Source organism: Antedon bifida, chromosome 11, assembly GCF_963402885.1.
Source record: "Antedon bifida chromosome 11, ecAntBifi1.1, whole genome shotgun sequence".
In the NCBI taxonomy this organism is placed as follows: domain Eukaryota; kingdom Metazoa; phylum Echinodermata; class Crinoidea; order Comatulida; family Antedonidae; genus Antedon; species Antedon bifida.
In genome coordinates this window covers 6529213-6553429 of record NC_136236.1, presented here as the reverse complement: position 1 = coordinate 6553429, position 24217 = coordinate 6529213, and the positions used below count along the sequence as shown (strand labels likewise).

The following is a 24217-nucleotide window of genomic DNA, read 5'->3' as shown; positions in this document are numbered from 1 at the left end:
TGAACATTTTGAACAGTAATGCATTCATGCGGGACATTCATCAACATTCATGCGGGACATTCATCAACATTCATGCGGGACATTCATCAACATTGGCCAACATAACAAGTTGATTAAAAAAAGTTGTCATACTTTCATTTTATGGATTTTTTTTTTAGATCAGACGTTAATGGTCTTTGACAGTTAGAAAAGAAGAGAGACATTTATTATGATTTTATTTTTTGCTTATTTAGTTTCCATAGAAGTTTACATGGATAATTTTGTATTAGAAACAACAGTGAAAGAAACCATGTATCCCTGGGTAGGCTTATGTCCCTGGGTTCCTTATGTCCCTGGGTAGGCTTATGTCCCTGGGTGGGTATAAGTCCCTGGGTGGTCTTATGTCTCTGGGTGGTCTTATGTCCCTGGGTGGGCTTATGTCCCTGGGTAGGCTTATGTCCCTGGGTAGGCTTATGTCCCTGGTTAGGCTTTCCTTGTGTGGGCTTATGTCTCTAGGTAGGTTTATGTCCCTGGGTAGGCTTTTGTCCCAGCATGGGCTTATGTCCTTGGGTAGGCTTATGTCCCTGGGTGGGCTTATGTTTCTGGGTGGCTAGACCGGTATACCCGGCTAAGCTTATCTTCCTGTGTGTGCATATATGAAGATCTTGAGTGCACTTTGATACTCGTATCCCATTATGAGATATTTCAATATGGATTTATACTACTGTACCAAATCTGACATTTACTTTTGTTGGCAGTGTACCTTAAATCCCAGAGATAGCTATAGCAATAGCATAGATATAATATAGTTCACTATAATCTGCAGACTTGCTTGTATCTACCAGTAATTGTAATCAAACCATGTTGGCACATTCCTTACTTTAATTTGAAATTTCTTTTTTAACATTATCAAAAATATGAAATTGGAAAAAAAATCTAAGTAGACGTGTTCTTATATTTTATTTCTTGCAGTTATCACGGAATCGATATCGTAAGGCAATCAGACAGAAGAAGCAAACTGCACGTAGAATGAAGTTGACGTTTTGAAGTTACCGTGAGTTCTTGATGTCTGTCTGTTTCGCACCATTCAGGACTCTACGCATCAGGACGGGCGAATCGGATGAAAGTAGCTGCTGTCTTCTCTGAAGCTTGAACGTTTTGTATTTTGTATTTCTGTCGGATGACGATCCAATCTAGTACTCCATTTACTCTCCACACATCAGTTTTAACATTTACGGCAATGATAGTATTCGGAAATCAATGTGTTGTGCGCAAAATTTATTACATGTAACATGGTATTTAAAAAAGAAATCTGCAAATTGGGACATGTACTGTATAGGCAGGACTTGATGTCATCCAGCTCTTCCCTCCTGATGCGTAAAGTCCATATTGTTTAGCAAAAAGAACAAGTTGATTTTAAACATGCACTGTTTTCTTACTAACACCATCATGATGACAATGAAGAAGTTTTTCACAACTATTTTCATCTGTTCCTTGTTACCAATTCTATACATCAACATCTGCAAAATCGAACTTCTCCATTTGGTTAAGATATCTAGATGTACAATTTCTAGTTGAAAGCGACTTGGCTAGCCGATCGTTGTCTGTGCTGGGTTGGTTGGTGAAAATGTTGGACCAGTACGTATTGCATTTGACTAACAAGTATGCTTGGTTATTACCGTACGGACGAGTTCATTGTTTTTCCAAGAACGCAATACTGTTAACATCTTTTCATTGAAAACTCATGAAAAAGCGCTTGGAATCACTAGAGTTAATCGTAGAAGTATGCTCTCACTTGAATTTGAGCTACTGGGCTTGCAGAATCAGATGCCCTTGTTCCGGGACAACCAAAAATGTACATAGGGCAACTAAAGTAAAATGGGCAACCAAGTAAAATCCACAAAAAGATTACAACAGTGTTTTGCATAAACTGTACAGTCTCTCTCTCTCTCTCTCTCGTTAGATCATTTCGGCCACCATATGTTTGGCCACTGATCTGGGCAACCAATCATGATTCTACAAGGTAGAGGATAATAAAATATATAGATAAAGACTGAGAAAATTTGAATTAAATTGTTGGGAAAGTGTCCTTATCGTATCATTTACACACAATTTTTATTTACCTTTTGAAGATAAAGTCATGGAAGTCACTATTAAACCAAATTAATTAAGCCAACACAAGGTGCTTACACTTTTTTTAACACTATATTACAAGTAATAATACATGAAGGTTGATCAGTTGTCACTTGATATATAAAACAAACTTTTATTCACTGAAAATACAGGTACGTGGCATAACTATGTGCTATTTTATAAAATATTATTTTAATATTATACTACTGTACGTATAGTGTTGAAAAAAAATAAAGGGAAAGATTTTATTCTTTGCATTTATAGTGATTTTTGCGTCTGACTTCACTTAAACCCAATTCACTTCCCTTTTTTTTAAATCAATCTAACACTAATATTTAGCACTTTTCTAACTATGTTATGTAGGGCCTACAGTTACAGTCTTCCCTGCAATTACTATAGGCTTTAATTGGCTACAGTTACATATTTTTATTAACTTAATTGTTCAATTTTAATGTTTAATGCTAGTCAAAATATTTATTTTGAATATTTTGTTTTCAGTTTATATAGTAATTTTAAGTAAAAAAAGTTTTTATATAAATATGATTTTCATTAAAAAAAACATTTTTATTAATTCAAAATTATGAAATATAAAATTTATATATATAATAAAATAATAAAATAGTGAAATACTGTAGTAAATTGATAACATGAATCATGTGACATTGCTAATGTGACATGAATCATGTGACAGGCTCTTATTTTAAACAAAAAAACAAGCCATATACAAATTAAATTATAAAATCCTTTTTCAACTTGTGCTATATTTGCTTGAGTGTATAGTCATGTTTTTTTTTAATGGCCACCTGCCTGTCATATAACATCAATCAAACGAAATGTTTTTGAAACGATAATGTCATGATTTGACCATCTAATAACAGTTTAATATATTTTAAAACAGCCTGGCTGATATTATCAAAGCAAGTAATGAATATAGATGTATTCGTCGACTCGTAGACTCTTCCAATATTATAATGTAATTTGCTTGGAAACTGGTCTAAAGAAAATATTTTAATATATCCTGACTTTTTGATGAAAACATGTTTACAATTTTAAGGAGGACTAATGTTTACACTCTTGGTGTTAACATTAAAGCCATTTCCTATGTTTTTTTCGATCTGATTTAAGGTCACAAACTACACACACACACACGTGAAAGCCAAAACAAAATAGAATAATCGTATTAACTTTTCAGCGAAAATACTGGGTTTTCCCCAATTTGTATTAACAGATTCTGCCAAAAACAGAAACACATTTAATACAGCAACTAGACAATGTCAGGCTAGACCTATAGCTAGCGTACAATGTTCGTATGTTACCACTGTTTACCAGCTAGGCCTACAGAAACTAAGCCTAGCTAGCCTTTAGACAAGAGGAAATTCGACGTGAGCTACTTCGGTAGTGCATTGTTTCTTTCTTTTTATCATAAACCATTAAAACGTACATTTAAGACAAGGAATGACCTGGTTTAATGTTTTTAAAGTAATATTATAGGCATTATTTTTACAAAACGTCAAACATTGTAAGGATTTTTAGCAACTCAAGAAATCACAATTGTGAAACAAAAGTTAACATAGCAGCCTTTTAATATTCTTTAGGATCTGCTAACCTGCAGTGTATGTCTCTTTTCTCTGCAATCTTTATGTGATTCTATTTTCTTAATACGGAGTCTTCTATTTTTAGACACTGTTTATATATCACTGCCATCCATCCCAGTGGATTCATACTGAAACTATGAATCAGCAAAATATTGTGCATTCTCAACGACATGGAATAAATCGTTAAAAACTAACTAAATTTAGAACAAACTGTGGTTTAACCATTGCAATGAAGATCCATCAGATGTCGTTAGCATAACCAATTGCATGTGCCTCTCTTCTTTTGTGACCTAATTATGGGTAATTTTCTCGTAAATTTGTTGTGCACGCCCTTGGGTATGAAACCTAATGCGATTTGTTGCTTCAGTGGTTGTTTTTTAAAGCGGTGTGTGATGTACGTCTAATTGTTTCAATTAAAGTTAGTATGAAGTTCATGGTTTCTTTTGGTCTGTGCAAATGTTTTTTAACATACATTTTTGAATGATGATAGGGGAAAGAAATTCTGGCTTAATGTTGTTAATGATGTATTTTGTTCTTTTTTCCCTGCAGGAAAAAATATCTATCTTGCCAAATTCTTTGATGGAATGTTTTATAAGTTAGATTTTTTTGGTCATCAATGTTGTACAAAAAAATAAGTTTATTTAATGTTTTGTCTTGTCTAACAGAAAAAGCCAATTGCAATTGAAGTCCTGTTTCGGCTGCAAAAAAAAAATGGTTAATAACAGTTGTGAATAAATTAACCCCAATTTCTTGGCAGCAGAAACAGGACAGTTAATAACTGGTTAAATGGCTAAAAAAATGGTTAAAAACACCTAATTGATTTGAATTGATTTTAACCGGTTATCACTTTTATTTTTCATTTATACAATAAAACCCCTCTTTTGGGATATCCCTATTCAGAGGACATCCCTATTAAGAGGACATTTGTGAATTGAATAAAGGGAAATATATATTTTAAAGCTAAAACCAGCCCCTATTCAGTTGACACCCCTATTAAGGGGACACCTTCAGGCCCCAACAAAGTGTTGTGTCCTGAAGGTGTCCCGATACTTGAGGTTCTACTGTAGTTTGTTTTTCTAAACTTTCCAACACTTTTTTCTTTATAACCTCTCAAAACATCCCTACAAAGTGTAAAATACTTAGAATAGAAACAATTCAAGGGTCAGTGTTGTAGAAAATGCGACATTTGCGTTCCATGCCCACTAGACTAGGGCATACTCCTGTTGAGGGATGTGATGTCTCTCCTAAGAGTGGGTTGTTGACACTCTGTGATCCCATACAAACTTAAAGATGTATTGTCCCTTGAAACACAAAAAATGAAGGTCAAAATATTCTAAGTTTAAATTGGCCATATCAAAGTAATATTAAAGATCTAGCCAAAAACAACAAGTTTACGTAATTAACAGGTAAATTAGTTTGATTAAATTTCGTCTGGGAAAACGTCACTAGCGAAAGTAAACAGAAACAGTAAAAGATTTCAAACCACGAGTATGCATTATGCATATGCTAATTAGGATTGTTTACAACTCGTTACGGTTGAAAAGGTGTTTTCACACAGATCGCGAGGAAGTTTTATGAGTATGCATAAAGAGTAGCCAAACAAGCGCGTTGCATTATGTTTAAATCGAAAACTTTGACTGGAAGTGATTTTTTTTTTGACTAATTTTTGGTGAAAGTTAATATACTATTATGATACTTCAAAATGACCCACTTAGAAATCTTTTTTTTTTTTTTTGGAGTTAGTCAAAGGGACAATACATCTTTAACTGCCTACTAAATTCTTAAGGTCAAGTACCTGATTTCCAAGCTGTGTAAAATGTATTCATTCAGTTAATATTAATTTCCTCTTCTGAAATGCTTCTATGTTTTTTCCTGTTATAATGTTGTAATGTCAAAATGAAAGTTGATGTGAATGTGCCGGTAACTTGTGAAAATAGGTATAACAACTTCAAGTCTAATAAAAGTTATACTATACAGTTTATAGAGTCCGTATTTATTATTGTCTCTTAAATATGAATAAATAATTAACTATCAATCAATTTCAATTTCAATTCAATTTATTTTCCACATACAACTACTACAACCTAGTACATGGAGGATGCATATTTTAAGATAAGATAAGATTTATAGAGCGCACGTATCCACAAGGCGCCTTGTCTGTGCAGAGAATAGATCTAATAAGCATCCTTAGACAATAAAAATAATTACAATAAACATAAAAGCAGTGAATAAATAAGTAAATAAATAAATAAGGCAGTATACAAAAAAAGAAATTATTCCATGTTTCATATATATTGTATGATACATATAATAAAAATAAATAAGTAGAGTGGTATTTACTCACCATATATCGAGATCAGAGACAGTTTAAACGCACACTTAAAGCTATTTTCTGATGTTTTATCTAAGTTTAAATTGGAAATAAATTGCCATAATTTAGGGCCAGCATAAAAAATGGAATGTAGACCAAGATCTAGAGTGGAATCAATACTTGCAGCAGTACAGTATAGACAATTCCAAGCTGTCTTTGATTGAGATGGCCTCTCTTTTACCCCATTGTTACGTAGAAAAAAGGCACCATTTGGCCTTTGGAAATAATATTTTACAATATAACATTGCTGTTCGGACATAGCCATAGCCCCATCTATAACTATCCAGGCCTACTTATAAAGTTGTATGTCATGTCAGTTATTATACTATACTATTATACAAACTCAGTACATTTAGTGGCGTTCACAGGTTGGCTACTAGCCACCCTATTCACCCAATCCACCACTGCCAGGCTGTGGTACTTTAGACCATTGTTTGCACCTGAGTTATTCATACAGGTTTTATCATCATAGTTTTACCAAGATTTTCTATTGGTCAGGCAGTGTTTGGTAACATTACTCATCCATTTGTTTAATTTTGTAGGCAATTTAGCTGACAATTCTGTTAGATTAACAAAGTCCAGTGCAATCAAGGTATTATGTGATTAGCTAGATATTAAAAGATATACAGATGCATATTCTCATGGTTCCAGTACTTTGATCATTGCCAATATGAATGTTGATATATTCCAACAAAATACAAACCAATTTCAAGGTTGATTAAATTAGTTTTTGCTGATGAATTTGACAACTGTAGATGCTATAATTTTAACTAAATTAATTTTGTTAATAGGAACATTTTCATGAGGTATTATTTAGTTTTAATGTTTTTAGTAGTACTGTATTGTGTTTTAGCAAACTTAGATTTTTAAATAATTTATAAGACTCTCAAGGAACATCCCTATTAACACTTTCTCTGGTGGTAATATACGTTTTTAATATTTCAGCCATCCTCATTAAGGAGACTCATTGTTGTTTCATCTCAAAGGTATCTCATTAGGAAATGAACTGTATATTGTAGGCCAAGTAGTTACATGTGCTTTTATATGTGGCACATACAAGCGAAATTAAAAGGCTGAAAAATTACATTTTTTTTTACTTTTACAGAAAATGATAGCTGAAACAATATTTATTTACATTACCTTGGTTTTTTTCTATTTTGAGACAAATAAATAGATACATTTTGTGTAGTATGTTGCTTAAAAAGATGGTGTAAATTATGTAACCTATCATGTTTTATGCTTAAATTGAAAGTGTTCCATTGGGTTGATTTGAATGAAAATTTTGCATAATAATAGAACAATAGTTAATTAAGGAAGGTGCGAAGTTTCATTGAAATAAAACAATTAGAATACCCTTTTGCTAAGGCGTAAACTTAAACGCCCTCTTTATTTTTTTGTAATTGTCATTTCCTGTTAGTGTTACTTAACTTTAAAAGCTTTTTTCTCAAAACACTGATTGTAACAATCAAAACTTTAGACTGAGATATCTCTGGAAGTATAACATGGTATCAAGATATTTTTTCAGCATTTTAAATCTTGGATTATGTAGTTTCCATAATTGTGGAAATCTCAATTTTGAAAATTGCGACTTATGTCTGGTTTCCCTTGCATGTGCCACATAATTATATAGATATACATACTGTACTGTTGTTACATAATTAAGTGTTGGATAAGAATTGCATAGGTCTAAATTTTATGTACAAACATATGTGGTAAAAACAATTTAATAATGGACAAGTACATTTTTTTAGACATAATAATTGTGCCAAGTTTTATTTTTAAAACTGGCTTTCATGCCAAGTAGGTTAACATTATCACTATTCAAAGTTTATTTAACTTTGTCAACTTTTTTGTCACCATTATGCTTTTTGTGATTTTTTTTTACCATATTTAATGAGGGTGATCCATCCAGCAATTGCTGATCATTAGGGACCCTCAGACGTTCACAAGACAAACATATACACAAGATGCTCTACATAAAGTCTTAGTCTTATTACAAGTCTTTGGGAGTGGAGTTGTACCAGAAAAACATCCTGACATGTGACAGGACTTGAACCCAGGACCCTTGGAGTGGTAGCCAAGCATCATAACCACCAAACTACAAACTCCTCCTGATATGGCGTACATGAGTGCCACTGAGTGTAACTTTTGGAGATCAAGTGTACATTATTTACTTATTCACTTAAATACTCAAATTTAACATGATTTTTCCTTACAAACCTGTTCTTCATAAGGTGTTCCTTTGGTACACCAGTGTCTGTCTCTAAGGTGTCAATCTAATGTGTACAGTACTGGGCTATATTCTTTTCTTCAGTGACAGATCAAGGATTTGCCATTTTTAGGCCCTGGGCCCCCTATTTCAAAATCCTGGATCCGCCACTGTTGGCAGCAAGAACACGGGAAAAGAAAATGATATAAATGGCAAATTTTAGGTGCCAAACTGAAATTAGTGTCCTATCCTATTAGTGTCCTATCTTTTGCATTACAATTAGCAAAGATTAGGGGGAACCCGGACACCCCACAACCCCCCCCCCCCCTCTTGAAAATACAACATAGACCCCCTTAAGGTGTCCCCTCAATAATGGATGAATTGTAATAACTTTTTAATTAAATGAATATTTAACTTTTGGTGACTTTGAAGGGTAAATGTTAAATTAGTGACATTATCTTTTAATTTCAAGTGACAATTTACAAGGCCATTACCAGCTGTCAGTGGCAATATCCTGTAATAAAACTACTATCATCTTTCCAAGAATTATGTAAGAAAACTTATCAAAACATACACATGTCTGACAATATTTTTTACATAGTTTTGCCAAAAATGTCAACCACCCATAAAATGTCAACTCTTTAAAGCCAATTGCCTAAAATGTTAAATCCTTTATAATATTGTTGTCTCCTATATTTGACATTAAGTAAATTAATAATCGTACAGTAGGCTATCAGAGTTCTCCATTTGCCATAATTCATTTCAGCAGTCTTGATAAAAAATGTCCGTAGTATATACCAAAGTAATAGTAGTTTTGAATGCGTCATTCTGACTATGGCCACATGTTGGTGTATTTTAAATCTGTTAACACTAGAAAAAGTTGCATGACGAACGTACCTAAATCTGCGTTCAAATTTCAATCATTTTCTGTACACCAATAAGCGATAAAAATAAATGTAAATCAATTGAAGCATTTAAAAAAAATTGGTAATACCATAAATTTTAGTGAACTTAAACAAAGAGGGTTAATAATTCCCTTGGGTAAATGTACCCTACTTAATATACATGTGACCTATATCCATTAAAAGGAAACAGGATAATCTTAAAAGTACCCACTTCCCATGTAAACAAATTATTATACTATTAACATTTTTCAGCTATATTTATTTTTTGTTAGTAAATAAGTTAGATCTACGAAATTATACCAAAAAGTAATAAAGGACTGGTTAAGGACTGTTGTGGATTGCCACAACATGGAACCATTCCCTGATTTTAAGGTCTTTATGGATTGCCACAACATGGAACCATTCCCTGATTTTAATGTCTTTTATGAAATGGCACAATATGGAACCATTCTCTGATTTTAAGGTTTTATGGATTGCCACAACATGGAACCATTCCCTGATTTTAAGGTCTTATGGATTGCCACAACATGGAACCATTCCCTGATTTTAATGTCTTTTATGAAATGGCACAATATGGAACCATTCTCTGATTTTAAGGTTTTATGGATTGCCACAACATGGAACCATTCCCTGATTTTAAGGTCTTTTGGATTGCCACAACATGGAACCATTCCCTGATTTTAAGGTCTTATGGATTGCCACAACATGGAACCATTCCCTGATTTTAATGTCTTTTATGGAATGGCACAATATGGAACCATTCCCTGATTTTAAGGTCTTATGGATTGCCACAACATGGAACCATTCCCTGATTTTAAGGTCTTTTGGATTGCCACAACATGGAACCATTCCCTGATTTTAAGGTCTTATGGATTGCCACAACATGGAACCATTCCCTGATTTTAATGTCTTTTATGAAATGGCACAATATGGAACCATTCTCTGATTTTAAGGTTTTATGGATTGCCACAACATGGAACCATTCCCTGATTTTAAGGTCTTATGGATTGCCACAACATGGAACCATTCCCTGATTTTAAGATCTTATGGATTGCCACAACATGGAACCATTCCCTGATTTTAAGGTCTTATGTATTGCCACAACATGGAACCATTCCCTGATTTTAAGGTCTTTTGGATTGCCACAACATGGAACCATTCCCTGATTTTAAGGTCTTTTATGGATTGCCACAACATGGAACCATTCCCTGATTTTAAGGTCTTATGGATTGCCACAACATGGAACTATTCCCTGATTTTAAGGTCTTATGGATTGCCACAACATGGAACCATTCCCTGATTTTAATGTCTTTTATGGAATGGCACAATATGGAACCATTCCCTGATTTTAAGGTCTTATGGATTGCCACAACATGGAACCATTCCCTGATTTTAAGGTCTTTTGGATTGCCACAACATGGAACCATTCCCTGATTTTAAGGTCTTATGGATTGCCACAACATGGAACCATTCCCTGATTTTAATGTCTTTTATAGAATGGCACAATATGGAACCATTCCCTGATTTTAAGGTCTTATGGATTGCCACAACATGGAACCATTCACTGATTTTATGGTCTTATGGATTGCCTCAACATGGAACAATTCCCTGATTTTAAGGTATTATGGAATACCATGGAACCATCTCTTCATCCATTGCTCCTTTTCGTCTCTCTGTTTCCAGTCAATGCAATGTTTTCTAGTCCTTTCTGGACCTCCAACAAACGTTTTACAATTTACAGGCATACAATAATGACATATATAAATTTAAATGTTTGTGCATTCTCTTTATGTATATTTATAATATAATATCATAAAGAATATAAAGCAAAATAATTATTAACATAGATATATTTTAGTTATTTTGTTTTCCACTTTCAATATTTAATACAAATTCTTTTATTTTGTCCATATACATATTTTATATTCTGTTACCTTTTAGAAATGTAATATTAGATAAATTGATGACTGGCGTTTTGATGCCAACCGACAAAATATTAACAATCTAGCCCTTTTGCCAAAAGTGTTCATAACTTTCAAATTCCTAATAGGTCAATTATATAGGTTGGCCATGCTTATTTGTTGTTATTGTGAAGGTATTTGTGACTATATGTTGCCAAATCTATTAAAATGACCAATACTTGCCAGCTATTGTTTGTGTATTATATGTTTTGCAAAAAGTAAATAAATTTAAATTTTGGATAGGCAATTTTGCAGTTATTTTGTGTTTCGTCTTTTTGCGAAAAGAAAAAAATAATACTTTCTTTTATTTAAAAAAAAGAAAAATAAACATTTATGCTTAACCTGAAACCTTACATACTATGAGCCTGTGGTCATTTTTGTTTCCACGTGAACAAAATGTGATATTAAAATAGCCTACAAAAACACATTTTAATACTTGGTATTTTTTCAGGTGGACAATACATCTTTATATGGACTTATGGAATGCCACAACATGGAACCATTTTCTATATTTGGTGGTATTTTTTCAGGCGGGCAATACATCTTTAAGAGGTATACGAAAATGGGTCAATAATTAATATGACTCACCCTGTACAGTTCCTAAGTGGTAACCTTTCCAAGGTATTCCATTATCCCGTCAATCTAATTTTCCTGATACTCGGACATACATGACTCTATTACTTCCTATTATTCCTATTTATCCGTGATACAACGTTGAACTTTTTTTTAGATGATCAATTACAGTAGTTTTTTTATGTTCTCTCGAGACAAAATGATCTAATCTTTTCCCACATCTATTAATAACTTTTTAATTTCTTCTGTAAGGAAACGATACTAATGTTGTATTTTGTTTTTGTTATTATATAAATGACCACTAAGTCGCACCACACTTGTTGTTTGCCCGATGAGCCTGAAATAGAATTGTCCATATGTGTGATGCAATGTAATTTGGGTTTTGTGCACAGTAACCTCTAGGTCGAAATACAAAGACGGATATCTTCCGAAATGTTGCTTGTGATTGGTCAAAGTACTTGCCTTTTACGTACAACCTTACAAAACTGTTTTACTTTCCGACTTTGCTAAATTTGTGAAGAAACAGGTTCATTGCTTGCGAAAGTAGATTATAAAAACAAAACCATGTAAATTTGTGTTGGGACTATTGCTGGAAAAGTTCTCTTTGTTCTTCATTGTACCCCAACAAATCACAATTTTGCTACCTGATTTATTTTTTTCAGGGTGACATCTTTAACTATAATTTTAACTTTTGCTTAATGTTTGCTATATTTGGTGGTATTTTTTCAGGGGGGCAATACATCTTTAAGAGGTATACGAAAATGGGTCAATAATTAATATGACTCACCCTGTACAGTTCCTAAGTGGTAACCTTTCCAAGGTATTCCATTATCCCGTCAATCTAATTTTCCTGATACTCGGACATACATGACTCTATTACTTCCTATTATTCCTATTTATCCGTGATACAACGTTGAACTTTTTTTTAGATGATCAATTACAGTAGTTTTTTTATGTTCTCTCGAGACAAAATGATCTAATCTTTTCCCACATCTATTAATAACTTTTTAATTTCTTCTGTAAGGAAACGATACTAATGTTGTATTTTGTTTTTGTTATTATATAAATGACCACTAAGTCGCACCACACTTGTTGTTTGCTCGATGAGCCTGAAATAGAATTGTCCATATGTGTGATGCAATGTAATTTGGGTTTTGTGCACAGTAACCTCTGTGTATAACTTGGGTCCCACTAGGTCGAAATACAAAGACGGATATCTTCCGAAATGTTGCTTGTGATTGGTCAAAGTACTTGCCTTTTACGTACAACCTTACAAAACTGTTTTACTTTCCGACTTTGCTAAATTTGTGAAGAAACAGGTTCATTGCTTGCGAAAGTAGATTATAAAAACAAAACCATGTAAATTTGTGTTGGGACTATTGCTGGAAAAGTTCTCTTTGTTCTTCATTGTACCCCAACAAATCACAATTTTGCTACCTGATTTATTTTTTTCAGGGTGACATCTTTAACTATAATTTTAACTTTTGCTTAAAGGTAATAATGCTATTCAATATTTATTTTAAAGCCTGGAATATGACATTTAATATTACTGATATCTTTATTATTTATAAACATTTTTTTATCATGCCAAAAGGGCAAACTAATATTTCTATCAGATGATTTCAACAAAGACCTTTCCATACCTCAAAAAATTCTAAAAATATATAATGACAACAAAAGTTATCCTGAAAGTAGTAAATGTCTGTTAGAAATCCCCAAAGTTATAGCATTTGTCAATTTAAAGTTCAAAGGTCAACCACTAATTTAGTTTACAGAAAGTCGAACAAGAAATTATCTAATTTAGAATTTTGACAGGGATGATGTTCCTAAAGGAATACTGTAACTTTACCAATAGAAATGCATTTTGTATTTTAGAAGTAGATGTTTCTGAGCAAGTTGTCTAACTATAAGGATACAATATTGTGCTGAGCAGAGGTGAGAGTAGGCCTTTCAAAGTATTCCACCCTCTGCCTAAAAAGGCCAGCTACAAAACACCGTGCACTCACCACCGAATACCTACAGTAACAGCCTACCAGAAAAACAAACTTTTACTTCCACGCAGCTTGGAATTGCTTAATAATGACAGTATATATATTACAATATGTTTATTTTATTACATTGTTCGTTTCTATTCTGTTCGTTTCTGAAATCCAACTTTTAACTTGGTTTTTTCAGTTTCTGAAAGTATTATTCTGACATGTTCTGTTCTGTTTTTCTTTTTTACTGCATCGCATATTGTGAGTGCCACAAAATAAGAAAAATATAATTTTAGGATAAGTCGAAGCAACTGGCTGCTCTCTGGTAGGCTCTGTTTGTGTCCAGTTGTATCGGATGGTATGTGGTGGTGTTTAAGGACCACTGTCTAAAGCCTTCCACCCAGCCTGGGACTGCTGACTCTTAAGCTCTGTCTAAACTATCAAACTAGTTTGACAAAAAAGTGTTTGCTGTGCCTAAATATGGTAGTGATATGATGTCATCATGGGCACATCATTTTTTTTTCACATAAAGTTTGATAGTGTAGACAGAGCTTTATAATTATAGTAATCTTATTAACTTTAGCAGTCCCTGAACAATTCAATTTACATTATGGTCAAGTAAATAAATGAAATGAAACCTAGATATCCCAGAAAATTATTCATTACATAATGCAGTAAACACAAAATACAGTGTCTGCAGGACATGTATTAGGAAAACCCTTCTTTTGTATTATGATTGGTAACTTTATAATTATTTGTTAAATAATGCATGTGTACATGAAAATGACTTTGTGATTTTCATATTTTAAGGTTTCGTTGTTCGTTATAAATATTTCTTAAATTAAGTCTGATTGTTGTTAAATGTCTAGACTAAAACTCCTAGGAGAAAAAGATAATCGTGAGTGTTAAGTTTGAGAAAAGAATAAGCTGTTGAGTTATATTGTTAGCAATTTGAATAAATAGGGGAGGGTGGCTTTAGGAGTATTTTGAAATGACTAAGTCTCACAATTTCTTCAACTGATTTATCATACATTTGATAATCTTATTAAGCTTTGGTTATTTCAATATATATCCATACTTCACCATCCCATTTGATTGTTACAATCATTTTTGTCGTCAATATCATCTTCATTATAATAATATAACGTGACAATTACAGTATATAGTGGTATTTCGTAAGGGTTAGAGTGCTTTTGAGTATTTGATTGTTCAAAATTATCTTGATTCTGGACAAGAATTTTATTCTTGGACAGGATTGTTTTTGTTTTGACTTTGTTTTTGTTTCAATTTCCTTTTTTAACTTCCATGATCTATGTAGATTCCTCTAACTTATCTGTTTACTGTAATTGATTTAGTGCAATTTTTACCATCATTTTTGTGTGGTAATATCTTATCAACTTATTTCTAGTCTTTGGTAATAATAATAATATCCTGGATTTATATAGCACCTAATGTTGTGAAACCTCTAAGCTCTGAACATTGTTATCCCAGTCATTTTTTGGATCAAAAACATATGGAAACATACTCCCATAATTCAGCTAGTAATCAACACAAAGTTGTGTCTTGATGGTAGAGAGAGGCAAATAAGTAAAATATCTTGCCTAAGGATACAAGCAATGTGGTGAGAGTTGGATTTGAACTTTGATCTCACGATAAGTAGTTGAACGTCCAACAGACTGCGCCACATGCCCTTACCATTTTCTCATTCATAACCAGTTTCAGAACGATCATAATATTTCAATATATAATTAATATATATCCAATCGAGTTCGAACACGCGCAACAGAGATCAAATTGATACGCCCTCATCTTTCAGTATTTTTATTCACGAGGCGGGATAGTGCTGTTCCGCCGTACCACGCCGAGAATGTTAAAGAGTCGTTATCCAATCGAGTTCGAACAATACCATGAAAGCCCCAGTGGTCTAATGGTTAGGACAACTGCATATCAAGCAGACGGTCCGAGTTCGAGTCTCGGTTGGGGCGACTTTTTCTCATTCTCACAGATTTCCTCATCTTTATCATTTCAAATTAATTAATTAAATTTCAGTATATCACTGGGCGGTTTAGAATTAATGTTCTTTGCCTGATTTGTTAATATATAATATATATATATAAATCAAATGTGATGTAAGTTTTTGTTCATTTCATTTTGACAAGCAAATGAAAGCAATAATTAATGCTATTTTTGAAACTTATGAATCATATCTTGGTGTTTCACATTTGCAAAATGTTTCCTAATGTCGTTCACATATCTTTATCTTGAATCAAATATTAGCAGGCTACAGTTATTATATTTCTGGAAACAACATTATTAAGTATAATGTTATAAATAGTGTAAAAACAGTATTTTATATTTGTTGCCCAAATCACGTTCCAGCCAATCAATTTACCCTAGAGAAAGACAAAAACAATCATATATCTTGGTGCAAGACATCAAAATTGTATATGGGAAGAAATAATAGGGATTAGTCCCTTATTTAAGCATTGATTGGTCAATTGTAGTGTAATATTTGCCATAGTGTTGCCATCGGAAGAGGGTACCAGCAAGGAAACCACCGAAGGCTAGGGCATTTTTGCGTTGTTGTTTCCTCTGAAACAAAGGCTGAGGTTGACATTGTGGTAACTTTCATTACCTTAACCCGCAGAACACTTCATTAAGATACATAGTTTATTCAATTATCGTTGACTTCAAAAACAGGATGGCCTTTATCTAGTTCATGATGAATTTAAATGAAATATGAAATATTAATGTTTTTTTTATTTATATTATCTTATAGTTACTTCTAGTACAGCAACATTGAACGTGTGCCCAAGGGAATCAATGCTATCATAGCCTTTTATGAATAACAAAGATTATATTTAATAGTCAATTATAATTGATAGATCATGTTCTTTAGCATAATTATCTTATATAAAATATTGCATTGATGATGTAGCACTTTCAGTATTATACAGAAACTTTCATTTATACAAGCGGGCCAGCACAAAGTTATATTCCAAGTATGAATAAAGCCCGGTTTTCCTGAAATGCCCTAGAGACAGTAGTCTGTAACAAATTTGTGATTTGCCATTGATTCTGCCTGGCGTGCAGGCATAAATATACCGACTTAAAACAATCTTTTGAGGAAAAGTTAATTATTAGTTAATTATTAAGAAAGGTATTGTGTAGGGGCCTGACAAAACTGTTATAGTTGACAGTGTGTGAACAACACATACAACAACTTCCTTCTCTCTGGTCCATTTGTGTTGTACAATTACCACCAAACGGCGTTCATTCGTCTGTCCACAATAACAGAGAGTGCGATGGATCAGTACATCAGGGTAACTAATTCCTACCTTTCCAAAAGATGAACTGGGTTCTTTAAAATTTACAAAAGGGCCAAGATGTGTACACTGGATCCCCAGTTTTAAGTCTTTATTTGAGAAGACTTGTTCTACCACCACAACAATGATCGAGAAGTTACTTGAATCTGGGCCGATTGTATAGCTTTGGTTTGAAATGCCCCTGCATTAACCTCTCGGCCACTGAAACTGCAACTGTTTTCCATACATTCTTCCAAAATAAAAACCAAAACCTCCTTTTAAAAATATTTTCTTTAGAGGTATTTAAATAAAAAATGGGTTTCAAAAATAGAATCACTAAATCCTAATCATTTGAAGATTAGAAGTTCAACCCTACACGTTTTCTGTTTCTTGTTTCATTGATTCTTTAATCTATAGAAACTGTACATGGTCACATAATTAGTTTATTTATAGTTTATCAATTTGTTATCTATATTATTTTTGTCAATGCATAAATTAAGTCTAATTGCGATCATGTGTGTTGCAATGCCCTTTAAATCTCTCCCAAAAAATGTTATCAATAAATTGTATACAAACTTTAAGCAAAAATATTCATTAATTAGATATTATAAGAGCATTTACCATTCAGTAAAAGTTGATTGGGGTATGTTTGAAAACTATTAATAATTCATTTTATTTTAAATTTGAATCCAATTTTGTATTTCTTTAAATTCATTTATTATTAAATCTTTGTTTTTAATTTATATTAAATGATTATTTTATAGGCCTATTATGTTTATTTATGTTAACGAGGAAAAGCTTTATACAATGAACAATTTTCGCTTTTGACAATCCTGGAAATTTTGTTTACTTTTATTGTTTTTTTTGCTCTGTAATTTTAAAAAGTTGAATAAATCAAAATCACTAATGTTCCTCTGCTAGAAAATGACTAATTTGTCAGTATGTTGAAATTATCAATTACAAAATGTGGTTTTTAATATTTAAAACAATATTTTTAGATTGATTTCCCTGGTGATAAGACCCACACATAACAGGAATCGCATTTAATTGATTTGTTTTGTGAATGTCATGTGACAGAAAGCATGTCATGTGACGGAAACCAATACAAAAGTAGTACAGTATGTACTGTCGTTTTCACATTTTTATTGATTTAAAAATGAAGTTTATTTTGTTTTTTTGTTTTAATTTATTTTTCACAGAGTTGTGTCAACAACTCGAGATGTGGTTAGTTAGTTTTATGTTGTTTATTGTCTTGCTGCTATAGCAACTGATCATGTGACAGGACTTCCAGTTTGTTAATTAATGGTGAGATGTGGTTTATTTCCTTGATTTTTTGCTTGTTGAATGTCAGATTGTTTGCCATAACGACCTGTCATGTGACAGGGACTCTAGAGAAATACTTTTCACACTTGAAGGATGTGGTAAGGGGTAATTGCTTGCTAGGCCTACTCATGAGGGTTCCAGTGACAAGACTAAACATCATGTGAAAGTCAATCTACAGTAGAACCCCTATTAAGAGGCCTAGCTATTGGCCTTGCTCATGATGATTTATCCCCTGTTGTGAAAAAAGGAACCCCCTGTAAAAACTCCTGGCTACAGGCTGGCTTTGGACTCTTCTCCTTAATAGAGAATGGACATATAGTTAAAACACATGTATGTTAGTTTTACAAGTGTACTCTTAATAGGAGTGTCCGCTGAAGAGTGTGTGCCAAAAGAAGTCAGTCAGTATTCTCTGTAAATGTCAAAATAACCCTATCAATTTTCTATCAGCTAAGCCCGGCACTTCTGTGGTAACATCAATTAACCCCCAGTAAAAATCCTGGCTATGGGCTTGGGACTCAGCGTGTCCCCTTCTTAGATTGACCATAAAAATACTATTTGGATGGACAACATGCCTGTAATTTATTAATTTCTATTGGCACATGCAGTGCTGACAAGACAACTGAGAGTATAATTTAACAGTCAACCAAGCTTGTCCAGTGTATACCTTGCTGATAAGAAACAGGGAATTTTACCCTTGGTCGACTGTGCTGATAGCCTTAACATATTGGCTATCAGTATGGTCAACTGTGCCAATAGAACATACTAATTTAAGTATACAGCATTTCATGTCGGGCTAGGTAGTCTTGTCCCTATGTAACATGCATGTCTTATGATAAGGTATTATCTTCTGGTATGTTTAAAATGTAATAAAGATAGCGATAATGTAAATATTCGTTTTTTATAGGTTTAAACCATCTTCTTTAAGATTTATTTATTTTGATAACATTGCACCTGTTTGAAGGAAGTAATTATTGATGAGGGTGCTGGAGTTGCATTAAAAAAGATAAAAATCCAAATAAATCTCTAACAGTTTAAAGGCAAGTCTTTTGGAGAGGCCGGATAGCCACATTATGCTATAGTAGCAAGAAGAAGTAGTCTTCTCCTTAAATAATCTGACCAACTTTCTGCATCTTACTCTTCTTTCAGATTTTTCCTCAAACCATCTCGTGCTTGTTAATTGCTTCCTATCCTGTCTTTTCTCTCTGAGATTGCCAATTTTATTTTGATTCTTATTTGTTTTAAATTAATTTAAATTCTATTTATTTTAATTCAATTTCTAATTGTATGTTAAGGTCTTGTCAAACCGTATTTTTGTGAGGGTCCCTAACGATCAGCTTCGACTGGATGGACCACCCTCGTAAAATATAGTGAATATACGAACAAAGTCTTATTATAAGTTTTTGGGAGAGGAATTTTTCTGTCATGAGAAAAACACTACAAAATTAATCAAGTTGTTTTGTATTGCAGCCATGGACCTATACATTAGTTTAGTCTAAGTTATAGGTCCATTGCAACTAAAGGGAGCATAGTGATAACCAGTTAAATGACATTTGAGAGAGAGAATGTAATTTAACCAAATTTGAAATTGCTGCCAAAAAATGGTATAAAATAACTTTTTCTTTCACACATTAATTAACCAGTTATTTCCTTACCACAATACAGAGGCATGAATACAGTTTGATAAATCAACATTTTGTGGTTTATATTGAGAACACTTTTTAATATTTATTCATCCTTTTTTATTTTTTTCAAAAACAATACTTCCCATTCATCACATAAATTAATGTTGATGTTTTCTGTATACTCTACCCCAACTGTGGTAAAATGTTAGAAAAAGCATGTAGGTTATTTCAGGTCATAGAATGTGTAAAAAACAACTTTTATTAGATTTAAAGGACAGACAGGGGCCAGTTTGTATAAAGGACATTTTTTTATGTAGGAAGAGTCCACACAAAAAAAAACACTTTTAAAAACGTTATCAAGACTCAGTGGCGTAATGCAGAGGCCTGGGACCCCTGGCTTAGGAACCCTAAGTGGCCCTCCAACACTGGACGCCTCAGGTGTTTTTAACCTTTTTCAACATATTTTATTGTCTGTTTTTCTTCTGGACACTCTGGACACACCCTATAAGATCCGGGGCCCCTGGGTTTAGCCAGTGAGCGCTCATAGCCGTTACGCCACTGTCAAGACTCCAATTGATTCCAGTCGACTGAATTTAATCATGATCTCAATTTGACCTCAAGCTAAATAGAAATCTATGCAATGCAAATCATTCTACTTCAGTGTAAATTTTTTTTTAAATCTTTAATTTAAAAATCAATTTAAAAATTGTTATCCGGCTGACAAGTTTTGAGGATGTTCTCTGGTGCCAGTATGTTCTGGGTGTTTACAAATTTCGTAAACACAGCCTAAATTTCAGCTACTTTTCTTTAAAAGTACAGTTACCTCAAAGAGATAACCTTGACAAGAGTGATGTTCACTCATACAACTGTGATTATACAGACTGTGGTTTATGTTGCATAATACTAACACATACACTGTTAACTTCCTGTCTATAAACAAGAAGTTTATTTACCACTTGCCAATCAAGATTTCAAAGAAAATAATAATAATTGATTGCACTTTTTTTAAAGTAAAGGTGCTTCAAAAGAAACACAAAACTTCCTGTCTATAAACAAGAAGTTTATTTACCACTTGCCAATCAAGATTTCAAGGAAAATAATAATAATTGATTGGCACTGCACTTTTTTTAAAGTAAAGGTGCTTCAAAAGAAACACAAAAAAAGGAGAAAAATACAGTACAACAATGACAGTCTTACTAAGAAAACAAAAGACTACTTTAACTAACTTCACAATAAGTATATATAGTATAGTATACTATAGTACCAAAACAAATATTAGATAAATAAAATAATAATAAAATAAATAAATAAAAAAGTTACAAAATGAAATACACAAACATTTTTACTATGTAATTACAGATATTTTATAATCCCTTGAAAAATATAGTTTACTCGAAGGGTCTCAAATGTATTTTCATCCGATAGGCAATATCTCTAAATCGCAGGGTGGGCCTATAGCATGGTAGTAGGAAAACTGATAAAATTTAACTGTAATTTGCAAGTAAAGCCTGTTTTCCTGTCGACGTCATTCGACGCTATCGTTAACAATAATCGGCGATCTCCTACGTAAACATTGAAATGTTAACGATTTACTGGAAAAGGTACTCGCTATCGTTATCATTTCAACTTGATAGTTTTCAAACAATCGTCGTTGAACTGGTAATGATCAACGACGATAGCATCGAATAACGTCGACAGGAAAACAGGCTTTAGCTATATTGGTGAGCTTTGTTTTGGGATGGTAGATGAAGAAGATAGTATCAGCGCGAGACAATGATGAGAGTGTATTCCGTCCATAAGGTAAAGATGTTATGGTTCATTTAAATTACCTTCTTCGACTCTTGTAGCCTCTAGAATATTCTAATGATTCAAGATTGAAGAAATGTTATTGGTCCACTTAAAATAAAAATTGATAATCATTTTATGGGTGGATGTAGGGTGTAGCTACTATTTCCCATCAAGAGCTATAGAGCCCTAGATACCAAAATCCCACATCACTAGTGTGACGTCAGAGTAGGTTTGTGGCTAGCCAGGTCTGATGAGAACAAAAGCCAAAACATATCCCATGAGAAATCCCATTAGATGAATCATTTAGCCTATATAACTATATTCTTCTATTAGATACTTTTTCTTGTATTCAGGGTTCATAACTACAAGGGTTATTCTGAGTGACCTTAATGTCAATCAATCGGCCAATCAGTCAACGGTTTAATTTCTCCAATACTCAAAACATAATTCCATCAGTCGTTGGCCATTAGTCAGTTGCAGTAAAGAGTACTCTTTAAGAATCAGAAGAATTATGATTTTATTATGATATTAAGATTTCAAATGTTACAGTAATTCAGATGAATTATGATGAACTACTTTTTGATCTATTTTTGAAAAAGTATTAATATTATATGTTATATCCTGGATCTTCCTCTGAAAGGGAGAATGCATTCCCCCATGGGAAGAGTTGATACAGGATCTAGTGAAAGGAGGAGCCTAAATCGCAGGGTGGCCCTAACAATTTTTTTGTGAGGTGAGTGACTCGCCAATTGCAGGAAGGATAAACTATTTTATAATAAACTAAGCCTCATATACATGGCTTACGAAGAAGAGTCGTGAATTACAACCCTGGAACTAGATCAGGATTGAACTTTATACCCTGGGATTGGAAGACAACCATATTAACCACCAAGCTACTGCTTCACTACCTTTTCGATATATATTTACCAAAACATTTAGTTTTTAGTCCGTCCAAACGTCAAAATCAAATTATGTTTTGTATATCTTTGGTACTGGCTTAACTTTATAAAAAGTTGAAAAATTAAAATACCCGGTCATCTTTCCTGCTTGAAACAAAACAATACAAATGAGTTCAAAGGGTAAACTGTCCAGAAAAATTACAGTTGTTTTTAATTATTATTTTGTCATTTCATTTTCAAAACTTGGCAAACGTTTTAAAAATAAATAGCATGTCAATGATATCATTGAAATGTCCAAGGTAGTACTAAAATAAAATTATTTATTCATGAACAATTAAAGTACTTGAATCAGTAAATTATAGATAAATAAATGCCTAAAGCTGAAATTTTAGATTATTATAGGTTGGTTTTTTATATATCTCTTCAATGTTGGACAATATTCTAATAAATGACAGAATCTAGAATCAATTAATATGACCTCATGGTTGTCAATTTTTTTTTTATTTGCGAGTATTTCCGGTGGATCTTTTCTTGTGATAAACATAATACAGAGCTTCATTTAACAGAATATTAATAATCTTAAATAATTTTCTTAGTAAAATGTTCATCTGGATCTATGTATAATATTCAAGTAGTAATTCTTTTGGATGATTCAAAGTCAAATAAAAATCGTAAAACTTACGTTTTTACTCTAGCTTTCGCTGGTCAACGACGCAGCTTAATCATGAGTGAGTGAGCTATATCAAATACGAGATCTAATGGTAACAAGTCCAAGTCACAGAGACTCACTCATGATTAAGCTGCGTCGTTGACCAGTGAAAGCTAGAGTAAAAACGTAAGTTTTACGATTTTTTATTTGACTTTGGATCATCCAAAAGAATTACTACTTAAATAGATTTCTTAGGTTAGGTCGTCTGAGCTGCATTATCAATTAACAATTACTATATTTTAGATGTAATTTCTTGTGTTTTCAACCTGTATTATTGAAATTAGAAATCAGTAATAATGTTTATGCCATTTTTCAAAGTTTTAAATTTTAGAATGCAAATTGGTTTATTAAAGTACAACATGATTTCTTTTTCTATTTTTTCACAATCGCAATACAATTAAAAAGATGGTAAAACAAAACAGAAAAACAAGACTTTTACTATTTTGTTCCCTTTTTGTACCTTTGAATATAATCGTTCAAAAAATGATGTCATTGATGACCTAAACCTTTTAGAAAGCAAATTGGTTCAACATGATTTCATTTTTTGTACTTTTGAATATAATAATGGTACAGTCCCATATCATTCAAAATGATGTCATTTATGACCCCATCACAAGACCCCTGCTTGTTTAAACCAACAGGTGGATAAAATAAAGTTATCATATCAATGATCATATTCAATAATCAGGGACACTAGGACACAGTTATTCATTGTTTTACTATAACTATGTCATTGTTTATGCTACAATTTAGTAACCCTTTTAAATGACAATTTAATTATTTGACTCATGGGGTTTTATTTTCCTGTGGTCTTCCACAGCTGGTTCTCTAATTGCCCATTTCATTCCAGAGTTTCCTCAAATAGTGAG

The 24217-nt window shown here is 32.7% G+C and overlaps 1 protein-coding gene across 5 annotated transcripts in view; it reads left to right on the top strand.

Annotated features, from left to right (window-relative positions):
* Window positions 1-24217, top strand: part of LOC144856411 (uncharacterized) — a 58916-nt gene extending 34699 nt beyond the window's left edge. For 4 of the 5 annotated variants that reach the window (XM_078714415.1, XM_078714413.1, XM_078714414.1 and 1 more), the window contains exon 16: window positions 952-2360. In XM_078714415.1, coding sequence (XP_078570541.1) covers window positions 952-1026 — 75 coding nt within the window. In that variant the 3' untranslated portion in view covers window positions 1027-2360. Of the gene's footprint in view, window positions 1-951; window positions 2361-24198 lie in introns of those variants that run through there. The other variant, XM_078714417.1, reaches the window with a different exon arrangement.